The sequence below is a fragment of the Podarcis filfolensis genome (genome assembly GCF_964270895.1).
Source record: "Podarcis filfolensis genome assembly, chromosome: 2".
Classification (NCBI taxonomy): domain Eukaryota; kingdom Metazoa; phylum Chordata; class Lepidosauria; order Squamata; family Lacertidae; genus Podarcis; species Podarcis filfolensis.
This window is the reverse complement of record NC_139605.1, coordinates 70881902-70898531: the sequence shown is the minus strand read 5'-3', so window position 1 is coordinate 70898531 and position 16630 is coordinate 70881902. Positions and strand designations below refer to the sequence as shown.

Genomic DNA, 16630 nt, shown 5'->3' with positions numbered 1-16630 from the left:
AAAAGCAACAGAAAAAAGCTGAGATTCTCTAGGTGTGGATTCTTCAGCCACTTCCACATGCAGTGCTTATTCTGCGCTCCCAATGAACTGCAACACACACAGCCTTGCCTTTGGCAAAACAGCTTATAAGTGGCGAGCTCCATAGCTTGTTGAAAAGAACAATTCAGGAAAAGAAGATATGCAGCAAGAAGAGTTGAGCATGGAAGCAACGTACTGTAGATATTCTGTAATCTTTTTGAATTGGCTGCTTTACTTCCCTTGTTTTTATGTTTGCTTTTTGCTGTTTTATGGCATGTCATTACATTTTATCACACATAGCCTGTTGCTGTTAGCCACCGTTTGGTAGAAAGATGCCATGCAAATTTAACAAACAAACCATTCACTCTTCTTGGAGGGAGGTAATTTTATTCCTTTGCATTTCTTCTTCAGCACTCGTCATCAAGCTAAAACATGCCATGGTCCCTCTATCTTGCATTAGACAACAGATCTGGAGAATAGCTTCATTTTAGTTGTGCAGTTACCTGCTAAGCCAGAGAATCTATAAAACAGGAAAATGTTTGCCTCATGGCAGCCACTGCCAGCAGTGTCATTGGTCAATCATGAATATGATTATGATTGATTAAACATCTATACCACCCTTCATTTGAGGATCACAGGGTGATTCACAATATAAAAATGCATAACATAGTAACAAACATAAACATTACCCACCCCCTGCATATACACACCTGCTAATCTTCTCCCATTTCTTTCTGTTTGAGTCATTTCCTTGGTTACAAATTAACTAAAAACATTTATTTTTCTCTCTCTTTGCACTTCTGCAGCCTGCTCTCGCCTCTTTTTCCTATTTTCCTAAGTTTCCAAGTGCAGACCCTGCAGTGTCCCTATTTTCCAGGGACAGTCCCAGTTTTACAGAAGCCCTTCTGGTTTCTGATTTGATCCCAGAATGTCCCATTTTTCCTTCAGATGTTCATCAGAGAAACACTGGAGGGTATGCAGTTATGCGACCCCAGAGCCAAAAAGATAAGTAACTATACAACCTTTAAAAGACATCTGAAGGCAGCCCTGCATAGGGAAGTTTTTTAATGTTTAATGTTTAATTGTGTTTTTTTAATATGTTGGAAGCTGCCGAGAATGGCTGAGGCAACCCAATCCGATAGGCCAGATATAAATAATAAAGTGGTGATGATGATGATGATGATGATGATGATGATGATGATGATGATGGAGGAATAGGACGTCCCTATTGTCATTGGAGAAATGTTGGAGGGTATATAAGTGTCAACTCACACAATCAATTGAGGGCCCCTTCAGTCTGGTGCTGTTTTGTGGGCATGCCCTGAAGCATGTCATTGACATAATAATAGTGCATTAGTGGTGGATTTATACTGAAGAAGAAGAAGAGTAGTTTGGATTTGATACCCTGCCTTTCACTCCCCTTCAGGAGTCTCAAAGCGGCTAACATTCTCCTTTCCCTCCCTCCCCCACAACAAACACTCTGTGAGGTGAGTGGGGCTGAGAGACTTCAGAGAAGTGTGACTGGCCCAAGGTCACCCAGCAGCTGCATGTGGAGGAGCGGAGACGCGAACCCGGTTCCCCAGATTACGAGACTACCTTAACCACTCTTAACCACTACACCACACTGGCTCTACTGGACCATCAACATGTAATTCTGCTTTATTAATTATTCTGTGGTGCTTCCTTAATAATATTGCGTCTTCAACTACAGCACAGCAAAAGCAGGACAAAAATAAAATAAACCAGAACAGTTGTGGTATAACGAATTACAGGATTTCACCAGGAAGTTATAGAACATGCACTGTCTGGATACAAACCAATAGGACCACCCTGAAACTTTTCCAGGTGCAAACAGTAGTGGAAACAGTATTGCCCAGATACCATCAGGAGTAGAAATAAGCATGAATGCATAATTAAAAGGACGCCAGAGGTGCTCTCAGTGTGGTGCATTCTCATGTGAGTGTTAGATGCTGCTGCTGCGCAGCTAGCCAATTGTATTTCTTATGCGGAAGAGGCACACTTACTTTGTTTGTAGGTTGTCTGACACAAAATGTTAAGATATGCTCATGGAAGTAGGAGTGTAGTGTTAGGGGCTACCCACCAAAACATGTGACAAACCACCTGCCAAAAATATGCCCTAAAGAGCTGCTTTATTAGCAGTGACTATGGATGTAAGTAGTAATCATCATCATCATCATCATCATCATTATCATCTTATTTATACCCCACCCATAAAATTTATATCCCACGCATTAAAAAATGTAAAACGTTAGACATTAAAAATTGGAAGAAGCAGCCCAGATTAAATGGAAGAAGGAGATAATGGAGATGGAGAAGAAGAAGAAACATTGGCTGGCATTTTGAAGATGATGATTTCATGAAAATGGTATGAAAAATGTTTGTGAATGAACAGCAGTTGTTGGATGAACAGTTTATCCTACAGTAAACCCACCGCATGGAAGCATCCCCTGAGCTAAAACTTAGCATCAGATGATGCCTTCCAAATGGTTTGCCTCAGCACACTACTTTTTCAGTCCTCAGGTTGTCAAGCTTTTCACATTTCAGTAAATTGCTTCCTAATTATAGTACACAGCAGCGACATGCTAAAACGGGTTGCAGAGGGAATGGAAAGTAAACAGTGTTAGGATGCACTTTGACACGATGCAAATCACACAGTGTTGATTCTGAAGCTGAGGAAAAAAACACTTGGCAAGTTATGTGCCGTTCTTTTCACTGATACTCCTTGGCAAAAGAAAAACAAAAAAGTGTGTGTGGGGGTGTGTGTGTCCTTTCCCACCAGTCTTTTGCAATGCTGGGAAGTTCATAATGGTCAAAATGGCTCTTATCTTGACAACCTAACCATATCCAAGGCAACCATGAGGAACATGCAATGGATTCCTGGCTCTAGTCTTGCTCATGTTACACTGAATGTGCAGCGAATGTAGGAAAGGGTTGGGGAGCTGGATTCACACCTATTGGCCCCACTCAAGACTCTGCATTTCCAGTGGAAGGTCTGAATGGATCCAACACATGTATAACTGTATAGGGGTAGATTACGTAAGTGCAATCATGAACGCGGCCTTTTGCACAGAAATCCTACACGTGCACAACTTGCACCTATGCGGGCACTATCCAGATGTTCTGCTCAACATGCAGAGGTCTGGCATCCGATCTTGCTGTCCTCTCAACACACATTCTCTGTACCCTCCAATGTTGCACAAACAGAGCTATTAGTCTTATAATCTGTTATGTATTGAGTTGAATAGGATCCAAAATGCAGCAGTCTGATTGGTCCTAGAACAATAGGATTCAGAATGCAGCTGCCTGATTGGTCCTAGAGCAATAGGCTCCAGAATGCAGCAGTCTGATTGGTCCACAGGAGCCACCCAATCCAGCTCCATGTGGAAGTGAATCCATGACCTGTTTGGCCTACAGGAGAGTCCCGGAATTAGCCAATCACGTGGGGCCCATTGTGTAAATAATGTATATAAAGCAGACATTCTGGGGGAACTTCCATTCCTCCTCACCACTGTGAGCTGTATAAAGAGCATGAAATCCACTCCTGACTCTGAGTATATTTCATAATCAAACAGACTAAGGAAGGGGAGGAGAAATAACTTATTCTCCTGAGCAAAGTTTCAATTTCAATTTATTTATTTACGGCTATTAGCAAAGTGATATGGAGGTGGGGGGAAGTAACCCTCTCTTCCCTGCTGCTTCTATTCTCTGCATGTTGCCTCAAATAGATCACTCAAAAGTAGTAGATAAGAGACTAGTTTATTCCTGCATTTTATCCTTCAGACGGCACCGCATCGTCCTCAGGCATGATGATAATATTATTATTTGACCACAGCAGAAACTGAATATTGGAGGTTTAGTGCAGCCAAGGCACTGTGGTAGAAACAGCAATCAGGATTGCTGTGGGTGGTGGGTGGGGAGACATCAGCAGTGGCATTAAGTAGCAGGTTTAGAGAAGGAAGGGAGCAGTTATCTGGCAAGTTTCACAAGGCCAGAGTGAGGGTTCTGGACAGATGTTGCCTTTGTAGCCTTATCTAGATAGCCTCTGCCCCGCTCTCAGAGTAGCACAATTAATTTCTTGGATGATTGATATCTATATTGCTAGCTAGCAATTAGTTTTTCTGGAAGGTCCCTTTCATGATGGGTTGGGCTCTGCAATGCCCAGCTTCTCAAAGCATCCTGCTGCTAGAATACTCCATATATCTCTTTCCTCTGTGGCATGTTCAGGTGGAAAAAGGCTCAATCACCAAACGATGGCTGGGTGACTATAATCAAGCAACCCTAATCACAAACACATGCCTTCTCCTCCTCCTTCTGCCTCAGACTTCCCCATGTTAGTGATAACTATGGTTTATTGTGACATCCCTGGTTTCTATAATCAGGGGGTGAATTGAAGGCCCAAAGAGTGGAAAATAACTCATTCCTTCATGCTTAGAGATTAGATAGTCTAAACCAGGTTTGGAGATCCTGATGCCCTCTAGGTGTAACCAGACTACAACTTCCATCATCCTAGATTATTGCCCATGCTGGCTGGGGCTTCTGGGAGTTGGAGTCCAACAACATCTAGAGGGCCACAGGTTCTCCATCTTGACAATGTGCTCCTCCTACTATACACCACTGTCTACTACTATAAAAACAACAAAGAAACATGTGGCACCTTAAAATGGCATCTTAAATCTATTTTGGTAAGCCACCTGTAAGGTGCATAGGAATCTAATATATAAACAAGTACAGTGCTATCAAAAGTCTAAATTAACTTTTGCCAACCTGGTGCCCTCCAGATATTTTGGATTAATCTTCCCACCAGCCTCAGTCAGCATAATTGTGCTGGCTGGGGTGTATGAAAATTGTAGTGTGGCTCTCAGACTGTACGTGGCACATCAGGTACAGTGGTACCTTGGGTTACATACGCTTCAGGTTACATACACTTCAGGTTACAGACTCCGCTAACCCAGAAATAGTGCTTCAGGTTAAGAACTTTGCTTCAGGATGAGAACAGAAATTGTGCTCTGACGGCATGGTGGCAGCAGGAGGCCCCATTAGCTAAAGTGGTGCTTCAGGTTAAGAACAGTTTCAGGTTAACAACAGACCTCCAGAAGGAATTAAGTACTTAACCTGAGGTACCACTGTACTTGAAACGTTCCCTTGTTTTTATGGCTGCAGTAAGAAAGGCCATGGGGACTGAAAGTTGACCGAGCATCTGGGAGGCTACAATGCATGCATAACAGGCATACCATGCATAGCATGGGAGCTGTATGTTGAGCAGTCTCTCTGACGTCAATAATAGCAGGTTGTCCTTTCTAGCATGCAAACATCAGTGGTGTACTGAGCTACATTCCAAGACAAGTGATCTGTGAAGGCCAGTTTTGGAGGCTAATTTTGGAAGAACAAGTTAGGCAAATCCCATCTGTGCCTTCAAAAGAGGGAAAAAAGGATGTCTTTGAAAGATAAGAAAATATTGCAGCGTATATATTCAGGGGTTTGTGAGAAGGTGGCAACGTTGGAGTTGAGTGTATTTTTATCTCAGCAGATGATTTATGTGTCTCATCAGTAGCACGGGAAGGGTATTATTCTCTTGCTCACACAGGGAAGGTTGCATGCAAGGAAGGCCCTCGCAGCAGAAGACTTCCAAAGAAACGTTTTTATATCTAGGTGAACCATTGGCATCTCATTGAGACAGCAATGGGATTTATCTTTTGGACTGGCCCAGTTTGATCCAATGTTAATTGACCTAGATCATGTTCATAACAATCCCAACAGCTCTTTGTAATTAATGGGCAAGATCCTTGACTGGGTGAAGGAAAACAAAGGGAGTGAACCCTGCTATATCCACGGAGGCAGTCCTTGTGAAGCAGCATCTCTCTCTTTGTGTCATTAGCTTCGTGTCAGTGCTAGATTTCCTCTTTCTCCTTTCCTTTGATTCAAGGCTGGTTCTTCCTTCGTACGTTAGTGTATATATTTCACATGGAGAGAATGGATTTAATGGGTCTAAAGCACCATCTTTTAAATTATTTAAGCTCCCTTGTGTTCTGCTCTTTCCAAACCCTTTGTTCATCTTGGCTAGATAAAGTGAGTTCCCTGCAATTTACTCGTGTTTAGGAGGAAAGGCTTTCTTTTTTAGAAGACTTTTAAAAAGCAAAGTCTTGTTTCTCTGCCTAGGCATTAAAGATCTAAAGAAACTTTTCGATTCCTTTTGGTAACAGTCGATGATTGCCCCAATTTTTGTGTATGCCAGAATTCCTCCTGCTCTCATGATTGAGCAGCCCACTGTACATTATTAAAGAGTCTCTGTCTCCCATTTGGAGATGGCTGAACATTCAGGATGGGAGTGCACTGATCAAAGCAGTGCATCAAAACAGAGAACTTTCAGAAAAGTCTGAATATTTTTCAGATGACACTGCATATCCGGATGAAAAAGTTGCAATGTTATTGTCTGTGGAAGGAAAATTCCCAGTTCTTTTCTCCCGTTCCATCACAATAATTTATGTTATACAGTTCTCTGCGTTCATAGCACCTCGCATACATGATCTCAATCATTTTAAGACAGCTGTCTAAGGCAGGTCAATATTGTCACTGCTGTACTGCAGTGCAGATACAGTGGTACCTCGGGTTAAGTACTTAATTCATTCTGGAGGTCCGTTCTTAACCTGAAACTGTTCTTAACCTGAAGCACCACTTTAGCTAATAGGGCCTCCTGCTGCTGCTGTGCCGCCGCTGCACGATTTCTGTTCTCATCCTGAAGCAAAGTTCTTAACCTGAAGCACTATTTCTGGGTTAGAGGATTCTGTAACCTGAAGCGTATGTAACCTGAAGTGTATGTAACCTGAGGTACCACTGTACATGGCAGCAGCTGGGTCTGAGAAACAGTAGCTTTCAATATGCCACTTACAATATATATCTACCCTGAAGTAAGTCCCATTGGATTCAGTGGGGCATAGTCCCAGGGTTAGTAAATGGGCATAGGACAGCAGTTTTACTGAGACCATAACGTAGGTGAGATTTGAACCACACACTTTCTGGCTCATGCTCTTAACTTCTGTACTAGCTCCAATATATTTCTCAGAAATGATTGAGTGGCCATAGAGGGCATGACTGCATTATTATCCATCCTCTATTGCTGTTAACCTCCCAAAGCTGGCAGTGTGACCCTATACACTTTCTGAAAGTGTGTTTTCTGTTTTTGATACCTAGCACCATTGTTACTAATGGTCATTATCTTAGCAAGTTTTGCCTATAGAATGAGGAGTGTCTTGGAACTGCAAGACATTATATTCCTTCAAGACTAGGCAAGTATTAGTGGTGTAGTGGAAGGGGGAATAAAGAGAGGGCAGCTTGGGGACTTTTTCCAGGTCAGGAGTGATGATTTAATCTGCTGCTGCACTGGGTGATGGAAGGACCATCCTTTCTCTAGGATGTGAATTAGGTGAGAAGGAGACTTTCCATCTTGTGACAGATTAGCATAGAAGCAGTCAGAGGATGAGAAAAATGATCAGGCAGAGAATGGATACTTCTTTACTTTTCTTTAATGGGGTTCCTGCTTCAGTCAAGCAGTTTAAGCAGCAACACTTCTGCTTTCTTATTAAAAGCTAAAGGCTGCATTACAGGTGGCTTAAAAATCGTCTGTTGAATCTTAATGTGTTTTACAAGTTGAAATTGATGCAATCAGAAGTAAGCACCCACTGAGTTTGAAGGAGCTTGCTCCCGGGTTCACCAGCTATGCATAGGATTGCAGCCATGCTGATCCTAATAAATTAGGTATGGCGCAATATAGCGCTGCTCTTTGGTGTGCATGTGTTTATGAGTGTGCGAATATATATGTGTGAATCTCAATTGTGGCTTTGTGTGTAAATCTGTATGCATCACATGTGTTTCGGTTTGAGCACAGGTCTTTATGAGAGCCTAGCATGCTGTTTTGTTTACAAAAATAAACTAAGACTTGAATGGCTTTAAGATAATTGAAGAAACTAATATTTCCTGGGAGCTTAGCTGCCAATCAAGCATAGCAATGCTGAGAAAGTCATAATCATGGGGTTCATTTTAAGTACTGTTTATGTTTTTCTAAACATGGCAATTGGGGATGATGTGATGATAAGTTCCTGAACTTCAAAAGTCACCACTTCTGTAAATACTGGACAATTTACGTTTCTTCTGGTGTCCAAAAACCCCTATCCCACCTTTAATCATTGCATTAATTAATTGTATTATTAACAAAACAGCATCTGACATGTCAGTATTTTTACTGTTTTAACGCAGTTTCTCAAATTAGTGTCAATTTTCAGCAGGCTTTTGGAACGTTTCCATAGTGTGTTTTCCCCTGCTATGGGATGAAGTCAGCACATGAAGTCAACTTTAATTTTTGTTTACTGAAGAGACATTTAAAATGAAACAGTAGAAATGAAGGCAACAGGAACGGCAGTGGTCCAACACAACAAGGCAGAATAGTGAGATAAATTGCCCCCCAAATACTGAGAAAATACATAATGTGACCTCTGACAAGCATTTGAGAATCACATTCTGGGAAGGAAGTCTCAAAGATTTTTGACAGAGTCCAAATATTTTTGTTAACCTAAACTTTCAAGAAAATGTCAGGTCACGAAAACTGCACAAAAATAAAGATGAATTAATATTTGATATAGTCCACAATTAATTCTTCTTATGTATCTGTAGAATGCAAAAACATCTTCCTTCACCACCCTCCTTTAAGGCTAAACCAGTATGATTCTCATATTTCTTTTGTGAACCATTTCAGGAGAGCCAAAAATTTCTTTTCTGCTAGAAAGTTTTTTTAGCATCATTTTTTTGTAAAAAAAAGGGGGGCCCTTTCCATTCATTTATACTGCTTTCAATTGCTCTCGTTCTCAACTGCATTCACTTGCCTCATGTCATGTAACCATATATGATTGACTACCTCCTATTATGACATCTCATTTATTATATGATCTGTCATTGGCTGGCATGATCTATGTGGCCAATTCAGGAAAGAGAAAGAAACAGCAGTTAGGGGGAAAGATGATGAATCTTTGCTGTAGCCAGAAAGAAAATACTGCATGGAAGTCGCTATTGCTGATCAAAAAGTAAAAATAGTATTTGGTGCAGCACTCTTATTTTTAGGTTTCACAGACCCAACTTTTCGCTCTTCCCGATTCTTGCAAAATGGAAAGCACATCTCTTGAGTTCTCTACTGGGCAGGGTGCAAACTACTTAACATGCATATACTAGTACTTAAACTGCTTTTGTTTCATTTTATTTCAGTAAGCCTAAGTTGGCATAAGTGGTGGTATGGTGCAGAGAGTACTTTATGTCCCATAGTGAAGAATCAGACGCTTCTGCAGCCTTAGTGGTTCCTTGAGGCTTTTGAAAGTGTTCCGATTTGAACAGTATGTTCAATCAAAATAAAACAAGATTGACTTTAACTGTCTCCAGGGAGCTGCCTTCTGAGAATCAGGAAGGTGTGAATTGAATGTCTGCCAACATTGTCTCGTTCACTTTCACCCTATTGCCAAACCTGTGAAGAGGTCAATTTCCCTGGTGTGACTCTGTGCAAAACTGTTTCTCGCAGATATGGCCTGTAAGTGAACGGCATGCTGAGATCCAGGAAGCATAATATTTTACTGTGCACAGGAATGTGTTGAGTCTGTATACAATGCCAAACGATGGCTGTAAGAAATATCACCTGGAATGGCAGAAGCTGTGCTTGGCATGGGTGGGGCTGCCTTCTTGCAGGTTTAGAGCCAGGCAAGGATGAAAAAACAAGGGGGCAAAGTTTAACAGAGGGTGCTTTAAGAGTTCTTTAGAAGCCACATATGCAAATATGCACCAAGAAGAAATACTCAGTATATGTAGGAGAGTGAGATCTCCTTGGGAAGAGGTCATGTTTTTTCATGAGCTCTTACAACTATACCCTATCACCATTTTTAAATGTGGCTCTTTTTTGGGGGTGTTATTGGGTTATAGTTTTTCTTTTGATTTTTATATATTGTGATCTTTTCTGTGAACAGCCCTGAGACTTCCAGGCAGTATATAAATTTAATAAATTAATAATAATAATAATAATAATAATAATAATAATAATAATAATACAACTTCTTGTTGAGAAACATTAGCACGGGACCATTGTAACATATACTTAGAATGCAGACATGGAATGAGAAATCAATACACTTCACGTTATTACTTTCTTATTATAGGGACTTTCCCCTTTTGAAAAAAAAAATGATAATCCCTTTGTTATCTAGTCATTTCAAGACAAGGTCATTTTTCAAAGCCCTGTGATATTGGGAGGGAAATTATTGCAGAGGTTCTGACAAGCATAAGGAACTAAAATCACCCTAGGGAGCACTGGCGAACACCTTGCAAGGCTCCTTTTGACGCTATAGAGAACAACATTGATGGCTGTAATTATTTTTGATGTCATTTAAAATCAACTGAAAAGGTCTGGCTGACTTGAAAGGGTATTTTGAAATGTCTTAATATACGGAGAGCACTCTTCATTATCCGAATGCCTCATCAGATAATCCAAACATTTGGAAGTTGTTCACACAGAGTTATTATGGGAGAGGACACATTGTGGATTAGATAACTATAATTTTTGGATTAGTGGCAGCCATATGGCAACGTGACTGGTGATAAGCCCTCGTCCTGAGCGAACACCAGAGGGTGAGGCAAATCCCTGGGCACCCACTCCTAGTAGCTGATCTGCAGGCAGTGAAGTCAGTCTGGATTTTCCTCCACTCTGATGTTAAAACCCTAGAACCTCCCACTCAGTTACCTATAGGAATGCTCCTCCTGCTTATGCCCGTTGGCCCTCGCCTGGGGTCTTGCAAACCAGGAAGAAATGCTGCTCAGAACTACTCCTCTTATTCTGACATGTTCCTCCATCCTTCCATAGGCCCAGCACGGGATCCACAGAACACCATAAAGGGAACCAATGGCTATAGCTATAAAGCAAATCAGTACCACAATCTCCTCCTCCTCCTCCTCCTCCTCTTTCTCCTTCGTGCATCTACTTGCTGGAAGCAATTACTCGAACAGACCTGTCAACTCCACCAAACATTACACTGCAGTCTGCTGGCTCATGCTCCCTACCTTGCAATTTCTAATGGTTTCTGTCCCAGGCATGAAGCTATCCACAGTGCCATTTAGGATAAGAAATAATTTCGCTACATGCTTTTCAATGGTTGTGTTGTCTCTTTCCCCCTTCCACTATTTGAAGCAACTGCTACGCATCTCTCTAACTCACAAGACTAGTTCTCAGAGCTTTTTCTTTAGATCACCACATTAAAGTCAGCCTTTGGAGACTGGGATTGAAAACTGGCCCACTTTTTAATATCCCTTGTACTGTATGTGCGCACACGTTTAATATCCTGCAACCTTCATTCAGTCTTGGTTCTTTGTACCATTTGTATATACAGTACAGACATTTCTTGTTGCTCAGACATTACATGGCCATTAAGTCTTGGAGGCCACGGTGGGTCTATTGAACCATGCATTGCTGGCAAATGTTTGCAAGGCTGCTGCATCCTGACTTGAATCTAGTAACCTGGAAGCTGTTTTGAAGATTTCATCATCCAGATTAAGAACAGCTAAAGCATGCCAGCATCCAAACACTAGACACTAGAAATTAGATGCTGACATTCTTGAACTGTTCTAAATATTTGTATGTTAAAATGAAACCACAATGTAGGTGGCTAGGCTTGCTGAACGACATTTCCCTCGCCTTTGTTAAGAGTCCAGCCTTCCAAACACTGTCATATTTATCACAACGGGCTTGTGCAGGAGCACCATGTGGGCAATTCCACCCTTGATGAAGAAAGTAGAATTACACAATGAATTTTGCAGGTGCCTTTGCAATGTGAATGTGACAAGAAGGGTGAAGCTGGCCTGGTAACTATCTAGCAAGCGATGATTGATCTAGGTTACAGATAATACCAAGTTTGACAGGTATGGCGCTCACCCATTTTGACTTGTTCTGATTGCTTATCTGGACTACTGCCCTAATGAATTAAAATGATGCCACCCAGAATCAAAAGATAATAAGATAGCTAAACGTAATTTTTTTTCTGGGTTACAACAACAAAACCCCCACCAGTGTGGCATAGTGATAAGAATGTTAGACTAGAACCAGGGAGACCAGGATTCAGCCATATGAAGCTCACTGGGTGACCTTCGACCAGCAATTATCTCTCCATCTGTGTATCCACCATGCATTTAAAAAACATTTAAAGCACATTCCCCTACCCCAAGAATCCTGGGAACTGTAGGTTGTTAAGGGTGTGGGTAATTGTAGCTCTGTGAAAGGTAAACTATAGTTCCCAGGATTTTTGGGGGGTGCTTTAAAAGTTTGGTGCATATGCAACCCCAGCCTGTCCTACCTCCCAGGGTTGTTGTGGGGATAAAATGGAGCAGGGAGACCTATAGGCATTGCTTTGAGCTCCATGGAGGAAAAATAGGATAGAAATGTAGCAAAACCAGCAACAACCTATTGAGAGTTCCTTTGCATGCATTTCCCTTAAGTATTACTTTAAATGACCGCTGGTAAAGGGGAACTATAGTAGGGTTGTTTGAGATACATATTACTCCCAAGGAGTATAGTTACATAAGGGCTAACCAGCTGCAGAAACTCCCTGAAAAAGTGATCTCCAAGCAAAACTGTTGAAGAAGCATTCACAGCCATACGTATATGATTCTCACAGTCTGCCAAGCACCCAAATCCAAACACTTTGTGCCCTCACATAATTGTGAAATCAAACATGGGAGGAGGGGGGGGAAATCACACAATGAGCTTTTCGTGAAAGGCACTTGAGGATAGAAGAACTGGTGCGACAGGCAGGAGGAAGAAGAAACTAGAAACTAGGGCACAGCTGACCTACTTTTTACCCATATTCAGACCCAGTCACACATCTAGTTAAAAGTTCTAGTAACTCAATTCTAGTCTTATTACAGATATATATTTTTCCTACTCAGGTTGTACTGGCACAGGACAAAGCATTCCTTCGGGTTTTTCTTAAAAAAGGTCAGTGAAAATCAACCCTTTCTCAGTCCTCGACAGGTGTGAAAGTAGTTTGGCTCTGCCAAATGTATAAATCGTCCGTTCCCTGGTTTAATCTTGGATTGGAAATAGAAGTACGGCAATGTCACCTGAAAAGTCTCAGCACAATTTTGAGCTCTGCTGGAGATGGCAATCCCCTAAAAGCCTAGTAGCCGGATTTGTCACATGAAATGGTTCCAGCTGGAATAAGTTTAAACTTAAAAGGGAGTTGCAACATAAATCCAGTTGAGATAGCTGGGTTGTTGGGGAAGAAAGCACCCAACTCTATACACAATCTGAATACATTTGACCCTTTGAAATGAAATGTGGCCTACAAAAGTGTGTCCTGCTTGATAAAGTTAGCGGTAAAATAAATGGACCCTCCTTACCCCTTCCATAGGGATCCTGGGACTGGCAGTCAGCCTGTATTGATTGAGTTGCACAGCTCTTGGCTCTTCCTGGAATCGCCTGATGGAGGCAGGAGAGGAGAGGACCCCAGATCTTTGCAGCGAGCCAAACTTCATCCTGTTGGGTCCAAATCTGATTCCATCCAACAAGCGGATCAAAAGCAAGTTGGCTGGAAGCTCCTCAATGCTGCAGAGGACCAGCGCTCGGCATTCAGGGCACCGAAGCTCCTTGTGTGACTTCAAGATCCTCTGGAGGCAAGGCTTGCAGAAGGTGTGCTGGCAGGGGAGTACTTTGGCCGAGACGTCCAGCTTCTCCAGGCACACTGGGCATTCTAGCATGTCCAAGAAGGCTGAATCATCCATACTCTTTCTCCCCCCTTTTCAACGAAGAAATCCAATTTCAAAGCAGAGCCGGAAAACTCCACATGATGTTTGCCATGACCAAATACGTTGCTCAGGAAGGACGCTTGCAATTGTTAGAATCCGAAAATCGCCATCCTGTCAGGAGAAAACAACAGAGAGGGAGAGACCAATTGCAGCACCTGACTACTTTGGTATTATGAAATGCATGCCACCTACAAGTCGAAGCAAAGCCTCATGAGTTGATTTGTATGGTGTGTCCCAACCCCCCAAAACAAAGAAAGGTTGGCATTAGTCATTTGTGAATATAAGTACCAGTAAGCAGAATCATACCCATTGGCTGCTGTGTGGCAGGAAGGAGGCAGCTGCATCTCACACACTGGCACAGGTGATTATAAAAATAAAAATTAGAGGACCCCATAAATTCCACTCAAAGTGAGATGTTGTCACCAGGGCATCATGCTCCTATTCAGATGTATTGCCGAGTGATCAGCCCATCTTAAAAATGGCATGCAAAGAATAACTGTGAAAGCAGTAAAAAATGATCACTCCAGAGAAAAGCCAGGAGGTGTTCTGGTAAAACACATGGCTGAACACATTCCTGCCTCCACTCCCCTTTTCTAAACAGGCCAACACTGAACAGGCATTGCTCTGTTGGCCCACCCACAGTGCTTCACACTCTCTCAAAAAGGCATCTCTCTTCATTCTCTAGATTTTCTCATCTGCAAGTCACTTTGACGGCAATCATTACTTTGGCATACCTGGGAGTAAAAGAGCCTCACTTGACTTGAGGAGACTGGCAGTTTTTGTTTCTTGCCTCTTCTTAGCTGACTTAATCATCCAAAGCCAGCCTGAGAAATCAGTATTCCTCCCACAGCAGAAAAAGTGACTCAACCTGTTTGGCACCTTTCACAACTGTATACGGAGCAGAAGTGAAGCAGATAGGTAAATTCCAGATTCAAGTCCTGGCCTGCAAAAACCAGCACCGACCCATATCACACAGAGGAGTAGGTGTGTGTGTGTGTGTGTGTGTGTGTGTGTGTGTGTGTGTGTGTCTGGCTGAATAAAGACAGATCTAATGTTGCTAAGTTCTCTCTCCACCCCCTTCCTTAGAAAGAAATCCCCCCCCCAACTCAGCGTTAGACAGTTCAAATCATTATCCACTGAACAAGTTTCACCCCGATGAAGAAGGGTCATAAGCTTTGGGAGTTAAAACCTTCTTCTAGAATGCTTCTCCTCTCTGAAGAAGGAAGCTGTGGAAAAAGGGGAAAAAAAGAAACTGGAGCAAACTACTAATTTCTGCGAGTGCTACTGACCTTGTGTTCATGACCCTCTTTAAAATGAGCTCAGCTCGTGAAATAACAGCTTCTGATCTGGCTCTTTCCCTTTCTTTCACTCCCCAAATTGCAGCCGCGTTGAAAACTTTAACTAGGTGCATTACTCACTTAGCTCAACTTAACACGTGCTGCCTTGTTAACTCGTAGGTTGCCAAGCTGATCCTCCTACACATATTTCAGGCAAGGGGGAATGGCTAAGTCTGATTCTGAACCAGGAGTGGGGCTGGGGTGTGTGTGTGTGTGTGTGTGTGTGTGTGTGTGTATGGGCTTGATGTGAGCTATAACTGGACTCGACTATTTTATTAACATTTTTTTAAAAAAGCATTTTATGAAGCTTATCCTGTTTTAGGAACAGAGGAGGAGGAGTGTAAAAGGATGACAGAGAATAAAAAACACAAAACAAGCCTCTGCACAAAGGACTAGAAAACACCAACTAGTATGATAAATGCATTTTTAGGGGATTAAGAGGGTGAACTGAAGCTGGAGCTGTAATTGGGATCAGCTGAAGAGAGTATGATTGTGCAGAATCAAGCTACTTTGCATTAAAAACATCACTCTCTGCAACATTATTACTTTTTCAACAAAACAAGATAGGAGAAATCTAAAATAAAAGCCTCCAGGTGATTAGTTTAGCTCTGGAGAAAGAAACAGATATGCTGCTTCTGAAATGCCAGCCTTTGTTCCAGCCTCGTGTGATCTCTGTAGGACGGTTAATTTTGGATGTTCTCCTGTGGGATGTTTGTTCTCCATAAAACCTTGACAGCATTTGAAATCTCAATTAAGTTGGCTGGTTTTTGTTTGGTTTTTTGTTCTTGTTCTAATGCAAAGCTGAACTTGAACTACATGCAGGGATTTTTTTCTTGGATAAGGACAAGCTGATCTAGGGCAACTTGTGACACCAAGGATGAAATAAAGTATGAAATAAAGCAAGAGACGTAGAAATTGGAAGAGACCATGAGAGTCATCTAGTCCAGCCTCCTGCAATTCAGGAATCTTTCACCGAACGTCGGGCTTGAATTTAGGATCCTGAGATTAAGAGTCTCATACTGAGCTATCTGAACTGATCCTTTGCCCAGCTGTCTATCCTTTCCGAGGACAGTGGTAGCTACCATCAACGCAGAAGAGTTTCCAGAGGTTGTTGTCTCTATTTTGTAATATTTCCACCACTGGAATATTTAGAAAGTAATCCTAAATACATGCTACCGCCCATAGCATGGCAAGGGCTTTAGGGAGTGGGGGGGCACTGCTGTATCTGCTGCCCTGCCACACACAATGGACAGGGTACAAGGCAGGGGCAGGGGCAGGCAGATGGTTGTGCCAGTCTGGATTGGGCCAGATGCTGTCATGTAACAGCAGTGGGGCCAGCCAGATTCTGAGTCGCCTCTGCCCTGCCCCTTCCACACACATTTGCACTTTTCTGAATTTCACAATGCAGTTCTCCGGTTGAGTAATACATTCAAAAC

The 16630-nt window shown here is 42.2% G+C and overlaps 1 protein-coding gene across 4 annotated transcripts in view; it reads right to left on the bottom strand.

The window, feature by feature from the left end:
* The window catches only part of SH3RF2 (SH3 domain containing ring finger 2), an 81711-nt gene extending 66418 nt beyond the window's left edge, over window positions 1-15293 (bottom strand). Inside the window, exons 1-3 of one of the 4 annotated variants that reach the window (XM_083600228.1) lie at window positions 15147-15287; window positions 14592-14745; window positions 13453-13968 (exon numbers count right to left, since the gene is read on the bottom strand). In XM_083600228.1, coding sequence (XP_083456354.1) covers window positions 13453-13833 — 381 coding nt within the window. In that variant the 5' untranslated portion in view covers window positions 13834-13968; window positions 14592-14745; window positions 15147-15287. Of the gene's footprint in view, window positions 1-13452; window positions 13969-14591; window positions 14801-15146 lie in introns of all 4 variants that reach the window. The other 3 variants (XM_083600225.1, XM_083600226.1, XM_083600227.1) reach the window with 3 other exon arrangements.
* Between the last annotated feature and the right edge of the window lie 1337 nt (window positions 15294-16630).